This window comes from Coptis chinensis, chromosome 4 (assembly GCF_015680905.1).
Source record: "Coptis chinensis isolate HL-2020 chromosome 4, ASM1568090v1, whole genome shotgun sequence".
Classification (NCBI taxonomy): Eukaryota; Viridiplantae; Streptophyta; class Magnoliopsida; order Ranunculales; family Ranunculaceae; genus Coptis; species Coptis chinensis.
The window spans coordinates 936,169-953,359 of record NC_141459.1 but is presented as its reverse complement, the minus strand read 5'-3'; the positions used below and the strand labels follow the sequence as shown (position 1 = coordinate 953,359).

Here is a 17,191-nt window from a genome sequence, read left to right as displayed (position 1 = left end):
AGTCTTCTATTATGTCATCAGTTACGTCCACAGGTCTTTCGTTTTTTTATTATCGACTCCTCATACTAATATTTAAAAAAAAGGAAAATACCAACTTATCGAACACTCTCGGCCATGATTCAAAATGATACTCAATAATCCTGGTCCATGTATGTTCTATGAGAGAAATGCTAATAGTCAGTGATGGGATTTTTATGAGTGCTAATTTTTTTATCAAAGATTCTACACATAAACTATTTTCTGGATACTTGATAGGTCACACAGTGCGGTATGGACTATGGAGTCTGGAATCTGGACCAGCTGATCATTGTTTTAGTCCTTTTAAGTTTTAACTGTTTTAAGTGGCTTTATATTAGGTAATACCCAAAGGGTACATGGTCCCAGTACTACATTATCATTTATCAACACACTTCTGGATATAAATAGTAGAGAATAGCTGCTTACTTGTACAATTGTACCACACTCGGTATCTAGAGAAGTACTTAACTAAGGTACACTGTGATTGCATTTGTGCAGACTGCAGCAGGACAAAAGCTTGAAAGAAAATGGTGGGGGGAATTCTGTTCACTTTGCTAGTGACTTGTGCTGTTATCTATATTTCTTCATGGGCTTGGAAAGCTTTTGTGTGGGTCTGGTTAAACCCCAGGAAGTTAGAGAAGTGCTTGAGAGAACAAGGCATAAAAGGACCCTCTTACAAATTCTTGTCTGGAAACCTCAAAGACATGGTGAGTGCAACCCAAGAAGCAAGAGCCAAGCCTATGGAGTTGTCTCATAAGATTGTTCCACGTGTCATGCCTTTTGTTCATCAGACTGTTGAAAAATATGGTATGTTCAGCTTCTTATTTATTTATTATCAGTTTTTCTCAATTATTTGTTCATGCCATTTATACCATTTTATATCAAGTATTTTGTGTTATGGATTCTGGGGAAGTGGGAAGGAAGGAGGGAGGAGGGTTTCTTCAAAGAGGGCACTCACATCCTTGAACAATAAGGAAATTTAAAGAGGGTCTATTTGAAGAAATTAGAAGTGTCCTTTGACTTTTGACCTTTGTAGTAGTCCAGCTGTCAATATTTGACTTTTGAACTAGTGTATGCAAAATGTCAGCGTATTCTAGTTTTGAAGCTTTGTAGAACCAACTCCTAAGATGACGATTTGTTCTTGGGTCTGTCCACAATCCGCTGAGAAAGTTTACGTTGAGGAACTTACAGTTTTCTGTAACATTGTTATATGGACCAAGATTTTCGGTTCATTCCAATTTAGAGGCCTTGTCTAGTTTAACAAGTAGAACTCAGTGTATAGTTGGTATAAAATATAGAAGATTGTCTTGTCGTTTGTCCATGCTGTGTGTGTTGAGATTCACTTTCAATGTTTTCATATTAGGCTTAGGAGTTACTAGTTCGGATAGCCCTTATTTTCATAAAATCTGGTAGAAACATTAATGACTTAGGAGCAAAGCCCGTTTTTTGCTCCCTCTATTGATAGATTAGGGGCCCTCCTGCCGTCGTTTTAGTGACTCATAGGGCTTCCCTCAGCTCAGACTGGTGTCGTCACCTCCTCTCCCAAAACCAGAATGATTATCCCTGCCTGATGGGTCTACATCCATTCCTGAACGTCGTCGGGTACTGTTCACCTCCCCGCCATTCTTGGAACTGTCACCTGTAATCCGCACAGGTGTGTTGCACCCCCCTGAGTGGACGAGAAAGAAAGGATTTTTCGGAGCAACCCCCCTGCTTCAAAACGTAAAGGCTTAGCTAGCCCCCTAACAGTAAGGGGGCCAAAACAACCCAGCGTAGTAGGCGCTTGAATGTTAGTTCCGTCAAGTGCGCCAACATGCAAACTACGGATGCTGACTACACTACATGAGAAAAAGCATACGGCCCTTTTGAAGAATTTGAAGAAAGAAAAGATAGAGACTCAATACAAATGAATGAGTGAATGACTGTTCATCTCTCTGGAATTCCATCTCTTGTTTGGTTTCTGGTACTGGTTTCAGTTTCGTTGTTCGTTCCGTTGTCGACCCTATCTATGTTTCTACGATGGCTGCAGATACGGGGCCTCTGAAGTCTAAAGAGCTGCCGAGAAGTTTAAGCCCTCACTAGAACATTTTCAACGAACTGTACCGCTGTACGTAATGGTTGGATATGTCAAATAGCCGGGCAAGGTCCAAAAACGTCGGTGAACCCATTAATTAAGTGGCTGTTAAAATTGAGAGTATGTAAAAGTCCTGTTGAATATAGTAGAAGTTGAACGAGGTTGTTCAAAATTGTGCTTCTTCGGACTGCAAATTATTTGCAGTCTCACCGTGAAACAAAAATACGGAATTACCTATACAAGGACGGCATGCATCTTTTCATCCAATAAGTTTAACAATTGGCCACAATTTACTTGCTGTCCGAACCTTATTATAACAGAGTTTTAACTGTTGGCACAGCTTTAAGACATTGCTAAACTGGCTGTTAAATGTAATATGCCTCTTGTGGATCTTCTTCACAAGCCACATTTCCTTGGGGAATTTCTCCAACGTGTATACATGAGTAACTCTGAAATATTTTCAAGAGTCCAGATGTTTCATTGTCGTGATAGCAACTTGGTGTTGGTTCACCTGTAATCCTCATTTACGTGCATAATTGGAAGACTAGAAACTTTAAGTCTTGAACAGGTGAGAATTATTCAAAGAATTAACTACAAAATTTACAAGATAGAAACTTATACACATACTATTCCTGGCAATATGAAAACACGGTATTCACAGATGTGTATGTGATGTCCAAGCCATATATGTGAGTTTCAACAATGGCTAAAGTGCATCGCTTTCGTCAAGTAGGAAGCTTATTCCGACAAGATAATTTAAAGTAGTACGTGGAAGTTTCTTGAAATGCACGTAATGACAGAGCAAGTGATGTGATGGAGTGAATTTGCTGGGATGGGCAAGATTAGCAGGAAATGGGTCCAGACAAGTCTCTTGCTGAAGATGCTTTAACAAGTATATTGTTATTTGTTATCGACAGCATGAACTTTGACTGATTAAGAAATTATTTATATAAGACACGATACTTTTTTTCTTTTTTACTTTTTACTAATTGTTAAATGATATTCCTTTTTTATTGAAAATTGCAGGTAAACTATCTTTCACTTGGTATGGTCCATATTGCAGGGTAAACATTATGGATCCAGATATGATAAGAGACATTCTTTCCAATAAATTTGGTCACTTTGAAAAGATACGAACGAACCCACTTGGAAAGTTGTTAATAACAGGGGTTGTAAGCTACGAAGGAGAAAAATGGGTCAAGCACAGACGGATTCTTAATCCAGCCTTCCATCTTGAGAAGCTGAAGGTTGCTCTCTTTTTGCTATTTAAAAATGAGTGCAAGTATGTGGAGATGCACCATTTGTATATCTCGTGGGCATCACATGGTGATTGGTTGGTTTGGAAAAGTCTTTTCCTCTTTTAACCTTTCCACTTTTTGTTTTTGATTGGATATTTGAACCAACCAAGCACCATGTCAAGAAGAATAAATGATATCTTCATTTGTCAAGAAGAAGATTCTAAAGATAGTAATATAGAAGTTAGATAAAAGTATTGAACCTTAGCCTTATTCTCAGTTGGAATTCTTCTTCTTGATGTTAATTACTCATATCTTCATTGTTGTTCATCTTGATTCCAGATGATGTTACCAGCCATCTATACTAGCTGCTCTGAGATGGTAAACAAATGGGAAATGATGGTTTCGCAGGATTCATGTGAAATGGATGTGTGGCCTCATTTACAAAATCTAACTGCTGATGTAATCTCTCGAACAGCATTTGGTAGTAGCTATGAAGAAGGACGACAAATATTCCAACTCCAGAGTGAACAGGCTGGGCTTGTTATTAAAGCTCTGCAGTCCATATACATCCCTGGCTTGAGGTACTTACTAGTCTTCAATTAAAGTTATTTAATTTTGGATAGAGCAATAGATTTTCTCCATCAGAGAGAAGTGAATTCATTTAGTTGTATATATTCATCGCTTTATGTGGTGTACATAATTAAGATTAGTTATTATGCGATGATCCCATTTTTTATGTAAGTCTAGGCACTCTGTATATTATAAAACAAAATAAGCCCTTTTTGGATGAGTCTGTCTTTTTTCTTTATATCACCAAAGAAGTATATATAGAGAATTATAAATAGGAAGGCCATAAAAAATGATTTAATGATCAATCATACTGTGGACGTAAGAATGTGTCTTGTTCGTCGTGACTGAAAGAAGTGCACATCAGTATTTGAATTCTTTGATAGGGCTTAAGTGATCTATATTACTGCTAGACTCCTTTCGTGTACTCTTTCGTGTACTCGTTTTTACGTTCTTGATTTAACCAAAAATAACAATGTTTAGACTACCAGTGACAATATGATCAACGCCGTATGATGCTAATCAATCCAATTTACCTTTTCTGTGTATCATGTGCAGGTTTCTTCCAACCAAAAGAAACAATAGGATGAAAGAAATCTATGGAGAAGCACGAGTTCTTCTAAGGGATATTGTTAATAAAAGGGAGAAGGCTATGAAAATTGGAGAAGCACACAACGATGACCTACTAGGCCTGTTAATGGAATCCAATTTCAAGGAGATTACAGATAATGTGAACTCTAAGAATTTTGGGATGACTATTGATGAAGTTATAGATGAGTGCAAGTTGTTCTACTTTGCTGGACAAGAGACTACTTCAACTTTACTTGTTTGGACGATGGTAGTATTGAGTATGCATCCAGATTGGCAAGAGAAAGCAAGGGAAGAAGTTTTGCAAGTCTTTGGAGGAAAAGATCCAGACTTTGATGGGTTGAACCACCTAAAAATTGTAAGTGTTATTTTTCACCATCCTATCTGCTTGAGAGTGTATTTCACAATACCTTTTATTGTAGGGTTAACCAAAATTACCCCCCCACTAGATGAGCCAATTAGGATTCCCCCCCCACTAGATGGGAAATTAGGGTCTCCCCCCTAAATACACACAAAAAAAAGTCAAATTGGGTTGACCGAATTTTTTGTGTGTATTTAGGGGGGGGGGGGGAATCCTAATTGGCTCATCTAGTAGGGGGGTAACACTAGTTCACCCCTTTATTGTATATATGAAATTTTGATGGTCATTGTTCATCACAGGTTACTATGATCTTGTATGAGGTTCTTCGGTTATACCCTCCTGCTGTTTTAATGACTAGAGGGACTTACAAGACAATGAAACTAGGAGAAATTACCCTACCAGCTGGCGTACATCTTGCAATGCCAACGCTTTTAGTTCACCATGATCGTGAACTTTGGGGTGAAGATGCTGAAGATTTCAATCCAGAGAGATTCTCTGGAGGGGTTTCTAAGGCTACAAAGAATCAAGTTTCATTTTTTCCCTTTAGTTGGGGTCCAAGGATATGCATTGGCCAAAATTTTGCCTTGCTAGAATCAAAGATGGCTATAGCCATGATCTTACTGCGATTTTCTTTCGAGTTGTCATCCACCTATGTTCATGCTCCGTACACTGTCATTACTCTTCAACCCCAACATGGTGCTCAGCTGATCTTACATAAACTGTAAGTTCTGCCCATATAAATCTAAATCTTGTGAAGTTGAGATTAAATACAGTTTTACAACTACAGTCACATACGTGGAGGTTTATTGCTTTGAGGCATCTGTAAGTGTTAATGTGTGAAAGTATATAGTTTATTATGTTTTAAGTCAGTTTGCATAGTAGAAGTGTGGTCTATGGTCAGTTTTCATACTCTGTACTATGAATTGTATTTTATGATACCAGTTGATGGCCATATTTTGAGCTTTCCTTCCAGTTCCTTATTCATGTCAAATGTACAAGTTACCAACATATTTTTGGGTGACGACGCCATTCCTGTTGCAATACCTAGCATGATCTTCCAATGGTACATTTAATATGGGCTGCACAATGACGACTCCTATTTGTGTTTGCTCATGAAATGTCCGGACTCCTCAGTAGGGGATAACCTATCACTGATGCGCTTTGTTAATCGAACACCACTAGTTAGGTCTCTGGACCGAAACTATCTCCAGTCCAGTACTGAGTATGTAGCAGCGTATATAATGACTATCACCCCTCACAGCATTGAGACGGTCTGAGTTAAAACGCAACACCATGCCTCGGGTGTGGTTGGGGTTCTGTGGTGGCCAAGGTCGGGTATAGTACGTATTAGGCTTGGGTGACGCTGATCTGTGGGATCGCCGATCATGCATGGGCACGTTCGTTAAGCTATAATGTACGAAGACTGATCGTGTATTCTGGCCCTTATTCATGGAACAACATATTTTTAAGAAGTACAAAGCCCAGAATAATAAGACATGTGAGTTGCAACTAATGATTTGACTCCAAAGTTAGTTGCACACTTGCATCATTGATGGAGTAACACATGAACAGATGCCAGAGGAAAAATAATTCATAAAGAGAGAAACTAATACCTTTTCTCTAGGGTTCATGATCTTTAATGTCCTTAGCTTGCTATCTTTTTTAATTTTCGATAATCCTAGTTTATATATATGAACTTTCAAAATATAAAGGATTGCATGTCAGAAAGTTTGGTGGAGGTTCCAAACCAGAAAATGTTGCTTTCCCACGTAGTAATATAATAGGGCCGCGGGCACCCCATAAATGGGACTAACACCCCTTTGACCAATTCAACGGTACTAGCACATCTCTATTAAATACACAAAAAACACTAACGGCAAGCACTGCCGGGATCGCGATAACCCCATCGGATCGGCAAAATTGATCGAGATCCCAATCCCACGGAAGGTGGCTACCGTGGGTCTTTTTTTTTAATTTTTTTTTTAATAGTCACCATAAAAAAAAGTTAGTTGCCGCGAGATAATTTTGTTTACTAAAATGGAGTCTTTGCTTGTGTTAATTATCAAAACTCTTCTTCACTAATTTGATCACAAAATTTTCTTATAGCATATGAAAATATTTGCTGCGAGATAGCAAAATTATGGCTCGATTGTATATTTTTTTTGTCATGGTTTTGGTGTTGTTCTTGGAGTGTATAAAGAAACTTTAAAGAAGAAAATGAAGTATTCATGTGTCGTGTGTATTCAATACGTAAAATTTGAAGTGAAAAAAAACAAAAAACACAAAAAAAATATGCTGCGGCAACTGCCTGCCGTGGGATATGCGATCTCGCGGCAACCCAATGTCGTAGATTGTGTGATATCGCGGCAGTTGTCTGCCGTAGGATATGAGATCTCGCGGCAACTGACTGCCGTAGAACTATGGGTATGTGGGGTGTAAAAACACATATAAGAAATAACAATTATTGTTTTACTTTTTGTCAAAGGGATACTAGTCCTATTTATCGGGGTGCCAATACCGCTCCCCATAGAATAAGCCTCCCCATTACAGGTCTACTTATCCACTTAGAGCAGAAAGGAAAATCAAAAGAGCTAGTACTATTTCTAATACTTTTAAGGATAGAAGTACACTTCCAGTCAACTAATGCCAGGACTTCCTTCATGGCAGCAACCACCGTACTATTATCACCTTGAATTACTGCACTTTCAAGAGAGTTAAGCTTCAACAGTACGTACATTACATACATGCCAATTTTGCAGCTAGAAATTCAACCGGTAAAGAACTACAAGCCTTGAATTATATTTCTTGTTGCACTTCTACACGGAACCCCTGCAGCTCCTCTATTTGAAAGTTTGTCAAAAGCAGCATCATAAGAATAAATATTCCATCCATTAGGAATATCAGTAACAACTTTGGGGGTGACAACATTTCCAGCTATTGTGCGTCCTTGCTTGAAAGCCTCCAGGATGAATTTTTTTCTGGTCGGGTTTGGGACTAAACCGATCACCAAACCGACCTTATTGGTTTATATTTTTCTGGAACCGAACCGAACTGAACTAATTTCCAACTTAACCAATATCTGAACCAAACCAATTGGGTTATAATTTAACCGATATAAACCGACCCGACCCGACTGGTTTTCACATATTTTAAAATTAAATCAGGAGTGTTATGAAATCCGTGGGCTTATATAGATGCCCACCATTGATCTGTGTTTATCCTGATAACCCTCTATCTGGTATTTATCCTGATAATCCTTTATCTTGGAAATGAGGTTACCTAGTTGTATATAAAGGTAACCTCCTCCTATTTAGACTTACCTCAATGAATAAAAATTCTTTCCATTACATTTTCTCAATGATTCAATACATGTTAAGTTAGTATTAAGTCAGTGTGATATTTTCTCCAAATCGGTTTAATTCTAACACGTTATCAGCACGATAGTCTCTAGCTTTGGATTAAAGGTATGTGTTTTACTTACGATTAATGGCATGTGTTTAGTTTGTTATTATGAATAGTAATCGATACTATTGAATTTAAATTCGTATTTTGGTATTAAATTCGTTACTGTCGAATTTAACTGCGTTTTTCTCTGGCTTGTTACTGTAAGTGCATGTTTAAACTTTTTTGTTTTACTGGAGTCGTGTAAAACAGTAGACAAAGATGCTGTTATCGGTAGTCTTTAGCGTTGGATTCCGGTAATGTAATATAAGAGGTGTCTTTGCCTTTTCAGTCAAGAGAGTCAATGAATGATCTGCATGTGGTACGATAATTAGGTTATAGTGCAATACCTATCTACCAATAAACATGCAAATTAATAAATAAATAAATGTGGTAAGAAATATAAGCTCTACTGCAAGGACTGATTGACTATAGATTATTCATGGTCAAGTCTATTAAAGTTCATTGTGCCTTGGTAGCTGAAGTAAGGAGCTCTAATGTTCATCATATCGTTTATATTTCCTGGATCAACTTATAAAATTTTCTTTTGTTTTTAGTTTGATAAAAGAAAAGGGTTAATACCAATTTATTAGCTATGCCGTACTTAGTTATGACTTGTGATGCTGTAAAGCAAGATAACAACCTTCTAGAGAGGCATGGGACATGTAATATTTAATTTCGTCAGGATATTTTTTTTCTTCTAATTGGGCTTTATAATAACTGGTTATTAAATGTTATGCATCTATTATAATTAGTTAAATCAAGCTTTAAGTACCTGATTCGGTGATTCCTTTAAAAACTTATGTTTCGACATTGTTATTGGGCCTAAAAGCGAAAGGATTATATTTCTTTTTGACATTACAAAAGCCACAAAGTGGGTCGTGGGATGAAAAACTTTGTTTCTCAAAACTTCAAAAGGCATATTATTCGTCATGCCAAATAGTCAAATACTAATTTCATCCACGTTGATCAAGTTCCTGAAGACCGACCTATCATTTCATATCTTTTTAAGTCTTTTAATGCTAGCTTATGGAATTATTGGAGTTGTTAGCAAGTTTTAGTAACACTGATGAAAATCTTTTTAACTCTTTTCATAGTACAACTAACACTATTATGTTTGCCTGTTTGGGACACCTTATTACAGTGTTGTAGATGTTAGGAATTTTGAAAATAAGTAGAAATTGTTTGGAACACATTATGGTTGGCTATTCCAGGGAAGAAGACGATGACAACATGTTATATTTTGTTGGATAAAGGGCCTAATAACTTTTAAAGGCCAAAGCCCATATGTTTTATTGGTTCTGGGCCTTAAGTTAATAAAACCCAGCTCATGACATTAGCTTCGAAATTCGGAATGTTGAGACACTCTCAATGAAAACGGCTATAACTTTCTGCTCAAACGTCGGATTTGCAAACCGTTTTTTGCATTAGAAAGCTGACTCAGAGATGTTTCCAACGGTGTGTGGAATGAAGCCTAATTTGTTATGAGCTAATTCAGTTTTACAATTCTTTATTGACTAATTTCTCGTCAGATAGAGAAACGTGGTAATCCGATTTTTCAATCGGATAGGTATCGTATTCCTTACCAAATCTATGCAATTCTTTGTTTTATATTGTGAGATGGATTAAAACATAGAATTACATGCTAGGGTTTTTACTTTAAGGAAATTTCTTTTCTTTTCATTTTTTTTTTTTTTATGTATACTATTGAACAATGATGCAGACCCTAAAGTTTTACGATATATTTGGAACCCGAAGTTCAAAGATCCATTTTTTTTAGGAACCTGAAGTTCCAAGAATTAAATTGTTTGGAACCCGAAGTTCCAAAATCTATTTTTTTTAGGAACTTGAAGTTCTAAGATCTATTATTTTTAGGAACCTGACGTTCCAAGATTTAATTTTTAAGAACCAGAAGTTCTAAGGTCGAAATTTTAGGAACCTGCAGTTTCAAAATCTATTTTTTTTTTAAGAACCTGAAGTTCCAAAGATTCAATTTTTAGAAACCTGAAGTTCTAAGATCGTCTGGTTGACTATATCGACTTGGTCAGGTCCAACCTATAAGGACTGGTCCGGTTTTGGCCCATTACAGTGGTCATTTATGTAGGCCCAATTCGTTTTTATAGCTATTTTGTTTTCAAGAACTTGACGTTCTAACATAAATAAGGCCTTGAAGTTTAGTATGAGAATCCAAATAACAATGGACAAGTTTGATGAGCAAACTTTCATAATTGGAATGATTTATTTAGTTAATTATATTTTTATTACCAGTTCATTTAACGTTTACAGTTAATATTGTGTTCTCTTCATGGAATGTCTAGGCCTTAATTGTCATTAATAATTTGAATTTTCTTATTATGAATCTCAAGTTTTATTTTTCTTAATATACTTGTGCTAGTATCAATCTTTACAAATTTATTTTGCTTTATGTTAAAATGTATGGATATATAAATGGAGAAAAGTATTATGGATATATGTCCGGTAGACTATACCCATAAATGAGAAAGACATTGTGTATCATATCTAACGTTGGGAGCAAGAAGCTCACTTAGACAGTCTGTATTACATACTTGTCAATTTAATGAGATAGTCTTCCCGTCGTTAGGGGGAGAAAAGCAATGGTTGCTCTAAGGAACGACGTGAAGCAACTTGGATCACGTCCTCTGTCTCATTAAGGATCCAAACAATGAATGTGACTATATGAGATAAGGAGAATGATATACTTGCAAGCGGTTGCAAAGAAAATACCTAAACATTTAATGATATGGTAAAAGTAACCATGAATGTGCCAGCCAGAATTGATGTTCCATTTGGACGGGGTCCAAACATGGCGGCAAAATGAATCTACTATACGCTAAAAGCGTGGTAGACCTATAGGATCCAAAGAGAGTGCTCCCAGGAGAGGAGAATTGAGGAACCATCTTGTCCAAACAATAGGCATGTAATGGCTGGAGCTCCATAAACAAATAATGAAAATGTGCAAATATCCAAAATTCACTGAAATGCCTATATATGGTTGCCCCTGGAGAGGCACAGGTACCTGAAAATAAAGAGATCGATCTCAATATTCCATGCATGTTCAGGTGAATTGTTGGATAGGAAAGCACTTGTCATGGATGACATATTTAGCTATGGTATAGATATTGGAACATCAAAGGACAATGATGAAAATAAATGAACCACGTGTTTTGTCGACAAAGGAAAGATTGGCCAATCTGGAATTTGCTATTCAAGCATAATTAAACTCTTTCAATAAACGTGATGTATTTGGACTTATAGTACAAACCCCAAAAGGTGTTAACCCTGTAGGTTACAAATGGGTGTTTGTTCGAAAACGAAACGAGAAAAATGAAATTTCTCGATATAAGGCACGTCTTGTGGCACAAGGTTTTCTGCAGAAACCTGGGATTGATTATGAAGAAACATACTCTCCTGTTTTCCTGAAGGATTTGGTTTGCCTGATGCAAAATCAAGGAGTACGTACTCAATTAAACCAGGACGTTTATTATATGGTTTGAAACAATCCGGAAGATTGTGGTACAATCGTCTTAGTGAATATTTGTCTAAGGAAGGGTATACAAACAATGAAATTTACCCATGTGTCTTCATAAAGAAATCCTTAAATGGATTTGCAATACTAGCTGTTTATGTGGATGACATAAATTTGATTGGAACTCTGGAAGAGCTCGAGATAACTGCTCAATACCTAAAGAAGGAATTTGAGATGAAAGACCTTGGGGAAACAAGACTTTGTCTCGGCTTGCAGATCGAGAGAAGTTCTAGTGCTGTATTAGTCCACTAGACTAATTACACCGAGAATGTTTTGAAACATTTTCATATGGACAAGGCACATCCATTAAGTACCCCAATGGTCGTCCGATCACTGAATACAGAGAAAGACACCCATATCACCCCAAAGAAGAAGATGAAGAAGTATTGGGTCCTGAAGTACCATACTTGAGTACAATTGGTGCATTTATGTATCTAGCACAATACGTGCACAAGATCATACATTGCATTTTCTATTAGTTTCTTATCAAGATATAATTGTGCATATACACTTAGACACTGGAATGATGTCAAACACATATTGAGATATTTTTATAGAATAACTTGTATGAAACTATTTTATTCTTATGGCTCCACTAATGACTATGATCTAGTTGGCTATGCAGTCTTTGGTTATCTATCTGACCCTCAGAAGGGTCACTCCCAAACAGGTATGTATTTCTTAGTGGTAATGTTGCCATTTGTTGGCATTGCACTAAACAAACTTTAGTGGCAACTTCCTCTAACCACTCTGAAATTTTAGCTCTTCATGAAGCTAGCCGTGAATGTGTATGACTAAGGTTATTAATTGGGCATATTCGTAGTTCTTGTCAATTACCTTCTATAACAGGTGTTCCCAGCATTATTTATGAGGATAATGCAGCTTGTATAGCCCAGATTCAAGAAGGATTTATAAAGGAGACAGGACAAAACACATTGCGCCAAAATTCTTTTACACTCATCAACTTCAGAAGAAGAAGCAGATTAAGGTCGAGCAAGTTCGTTCCAGCGACAACCTTGCTGATCTCTTCACTAAATCACTATCAAAGCATACATTTCAAAAGCTTGTATATGGGATCGGCATGCACAGAGTTCACCACCAAGCCATATAAAGACTTGTCTTTATCAGGGGGAGTAATAAAATAGGGGGAGAATCCTGAAGAATGTGTCCCAGGACATATGCACTGTACTCTTTTCCCTTATCTAGGTTTTATCCCACTAGGTTTTCCTAGTAAAGGTTTTAATGAGGCAGTATAAAGCAAGTCACAATGATTCTGAGTAATGTTGTACTTTTTTTCCCTTCGTTTTGGTTTTTCCCACTGGGTTTTCCTTATAAAGGTTTTAATGAGGCAACTGTCATTGGATAGTTATAGAGCATCCAGAAGAATGCTACAAAAAGATGCATCCACCATAATTTCCACAAGAATGGTGGACATCCAAGGGGGAGTGTTATGAAATCCGTGGGCTTATATAGATGCCCACCATTGATCTGTGTTTATCCTGATAACCCTCTATCTGGTATTTATCATGATAATCCTTTATCTTGGAAATGAGGTTACCTAGTTGTATATAAAGGTAACCTCCTCCTATTTAGACTTACCTCAATGAATAAAAATTCTTTCCATTACATTTTCTCAATGATTCAATACATGTTAAGTTAGTATTAAGTCAGTGTGATATTTTCTCCAAATCGGTTTAATTCTAACAAGGAGTTAATTATTACCCCTTATATGAGCCAATTAGGATCTCCTCCCCCTAAATGGAGAAATTAGAGTCTTCTCCCCACGCCTGCCCCTCCCCCTAAGTACATTTAAAAAAAAAATCAACTTGAGTTGACTTTTTTTTTGTGTGCTGGGGGAGACCCTAATTTTCCCATCTAGTAGGGAGCAAAGCCTAATTGGCGGGTTGGTTTGGGTCGGGTTTGAAACTAAACCGACAATCGAACATCGGTTCGGTTTTATATATATTTAACCGAACCAAACCGACTATTAAACATAACCAAACCGACTATTAAACAAATTTTGTGACGTTTGTGTCATAATTTTCCATTCAAATGTACATACTAAGTGATCGGATGACTCTCATAAAAAAAACAGGGATCGGATGACAGAAATTGAATTTGTGTCGTGAACTGTCGTCTGCATCGTTTTGACACTCCACAATTAAAACTTGTATTGGAATGAGCTGCAGCCGCTAAATATACCAGGAAAACTTTTATCGAGATTTGGGAAACTTTTGTGACGAACCCTTATCTTTAATATATTAATATACTAGAATTTAACCCGTGGCTATGCCACTCAAGTCATTATGGATGTAAAAATTACATCTAGTCTTCGTGGAGGCGATAAAAAATTGCATATGTTTCCAAATAATCGTACATAATTGATCTAACTTGAATGACATTTTTAAAATACGAATGTATAGTAATGTTCTCAGCTTGGCCAGAGGCATTGTAATGTTCCCACCACTTCTCATGCCACTCATCACCCATTCTATGCTTCCCCCACTTGTCTGCAGTTTTCTCCATATATAAACTAAGAGTTAACGATAAAAAAGTGATATAATCAGCCTTACCTTACTCACAAACTTCCATTTATCTCATGAGTAAAACTATATCATATATGGGAATAAAATGGCTTATTAATGTTATTATCTTTGTTATAGGCCATAAACTTACCTTAAGTCCATAAAGCTCGAGCAAGCACTTCATCTGCAAATCTTCACCTCTACTTGGAGGCAACTCTATCTGTTTCAAAGTTATGTGTAACTTAGTCATTAACATAGAATACATACATTAATGGCTGCAAAGATGACAAAGCTCGGTCTCCAAGACGTGGGCTGACAAAATTAAGGTCCTCCTGCAATCCTTTTAGTGGTGGATCATAAGAGTCGATGTACTGAACCAACCTGCAGTTGAAAAATGATAAAACTAACAACATCTTATAAAAAAAAAACAGTATGAACCAAAAGGAACCTTTCAATGTGAAGTGTTCGTGATTAAGTTTATTCATGGCTTATTCGTTATGTAACAGGACATGATTCTCACTTCAAATATATTCATTGATTGGTGTGAGTGATGATCGACACCTCTATATGAGGTATCTGGGGCTCTGGGCATGTGACGTGGGACAGGATAGTCAATAGTGGCGATGATTCTCGTGTATAAAAAATGGACCTGACCAACAGCTCTCGCTTAGGAACTATCGAAGGTTATGTGTCTGTGATCTTGAGTTCATCAAAGTTTCGTGCACCTGGGCCAACACAGTTACTTGTTCTTAGATCCCAAGCCAGAGGTTAGGAATTAGGACTTACTTTCAGCCCGGGTCCCAGATAGAAACCTAGCCAATAAAGCCTATAAGTCTATAACTTCCAACTATGCGCCAATCACTTCCATGTCCCTAAAACCCTTGCTTGGACGCCAACGTTGGCACTAATCTATCTACTTCTTAAATGCGTGGAACTTTTGGGCAAAACATTGTTGAAACTTCGTAAATGCACGGCCTTTGAGGCTTTGAGGGAGAGGAATGCTTTGTTAATTGATGCATCCTCCATTTGCTTGGTTTTTTTTTTATGAGACCTATGTTTTTTTATGTTTCGTTTTGTTTTGTTGTTGTTTTTTTCCCCCTCAAAAAGGAAAAAGGAAATACTGTGCTCAAAAAAATAGATGTTGAGAGTCAGGCTTCAATGCTTGCTTCAATGCTTCTAAAGCGTGAGAGCTTTATATAGCCTTGGATATATATCATATGAGATATATCATATGGCCCAGGTAAAAGCTTCTTCGGATATATATCATATGAGATATAATCAGGTAAAAGCTTCTTCGGAATTATATCATATGAGATATAATCCTGTGGATATATATCTGAATGAAGATATGAGATATAATTTGAGATATAATTTAATATATATATCTATGAGGATTAATATACTGTACTGTATTAACTGTTAGCCGTCCGATTAATATATATATCTATGAGGATTAATATATCATATTAGCCGTCGGATGATTGTTATATTAAGCTTATAGCCGTCTGATGTAGGCTTCACACAAAGAGCTTAAAGACCAAGCTGTTTTATTATATAGATAGAAAAATGAGGGGTCGAGTGAATAGTGAATATGTGTGGATGTAGGGGCATTTTGGTCATTTCACATTTTTTTAATTATTTTTTTAACTTTTGAGAGGTAAAATAGTAATTTAACGTTTATAAGTTTTAAAAAAAAATCTGTAGATCCAACGTGGGTACCACGTGCACAGTAGCTAGTGTTTTTTTAATATACGGTCCATCTTTAAGCCATTGACCACTTTATGGTCTGAATGTCTGAAGTTTGGAACTGATATATTTCACAAATACAATTATCCAAAATATATATATATATATATATATATATATATATATATATATATATATATATATATATATATATATATCGGTTTGGCTATACTGCCACTCTTATCTCACACTTCTTCTCAACCGTCCGATCTGATCCTGAGATCATCAGATCTAATTTGAAATTTAAATCGCGAAATTTCAAAATTTCAATTTATTTAAAAAACTAAAAATCGAAAAATTGAAAAAACACGAAATTGCTGGGGGGAAACTCATCTCGGTCTTCTTCTTCTCCACTCTAGAAGCTCAGACCAAAATGCGAAATCAACTTGTTCAACTCTCACTACCACCGAACTAGTTTCTTCTTCATCTCCAATTGTTAAAAAAGTATTCAAAGTCCATTTTATTTAAATCTCTGTTTGTTCTGTTTTTCAATTTTCATATCAGATCTAATTTCAACCAATCGTTTGTTATTTACAGGTAATTAGAAGAAGGCGTTCAAACCGCCATCAGAAACTCAGATTCGAAAAGTTGCTTCTGGTGAAGCATGAAGCATGAGCATCGAGTTCTTGTAATTATGTATAATGATCTGAATATTATTATTGAAGATTTGAATAACAGTAATGTAATGATTTCAAAAGAATGTATTCCTTTACATGTTAGAATGCTTCACCAGAAGCTCATGAGCTAAAGATACACTGAAAAGTGCCAATATTTGTTCTTGTGTTTGTTTTCAATGCCAGTGAACAACAATGGGTCTTTTCATTTCATTTTTTTCAGTTAAACATGAAAGTGTTTCAATGCCAATGAACAACAATGGGTCTTTTCATTTCATTTTTTTCAGTTAAACATGAAAGTGTTTGGACGCTCGAAGTGGTCTACTGGCTTCTGGAACAAATTATAATAAATATTGGCACTTTTCAGTGTATCTTTAGCTCATGAGCGTCTGGTGAAGCATTCTAACATATAAAGGAATACATTCTTTTGAAATCATCAAAGACCATTAATACTGAGTAGTTGAGAATGCTC

The 17,191-nt window shown here is 36.4% G+C and overlaps 1 protein-coding gene across 1 annotated transcript; it reads left to right on the top strand.

Moving 5' to 3' along the window:
* Window positions 1-388: 388 nt before the first annotated feature.
* Window positions 389-5,818, top strand: LOC147501009 (cytochrome P450 CYP72A219-like). The gene is made up of 5 exons (XM_086606039.1): window positions 389-825; window positions 3,119-3,339; window positions 3,670-3,911; window positions 4,456-4,843; window positions 5,146-5,818. The coding sequence occupies exons 1-5, from the start codon at window positions 546-548 to the stop codon at window positions 5,569-5,571; spliced, it is 1,557 nt and encodes a 518-aa protein (XP_086462165.1). The 5' UTR covers window positions 389-545; the 3' UTR covers window positions 5,572-5,818.
* Window positions 5,819-17,191: the final 11,373 nt, after the last annotated feature.

Coding starts and splice junctions, on each gene's coding strand:
- LOC147501009 (XM_086606039.1), top strand. CDS start 546: ATGGTGGGGGGAATTCTGTTCACTTTGCTAGTGACTTGTGCTGTTATC. Junction 826..3,118: donor TCAGACTGTTGAAAAATATG/GTATGTTCAGCT, acceptor TGAAAATTGCAG/GTAAACTATCTTTCACTTGG. Junction 3,912..4,455: donor ATATACATCCCTGGCTTGAG/GTACTTACTAGT, acceptor TATCATGTGCAG/GTTTCTTCCAACCAAAAGAA.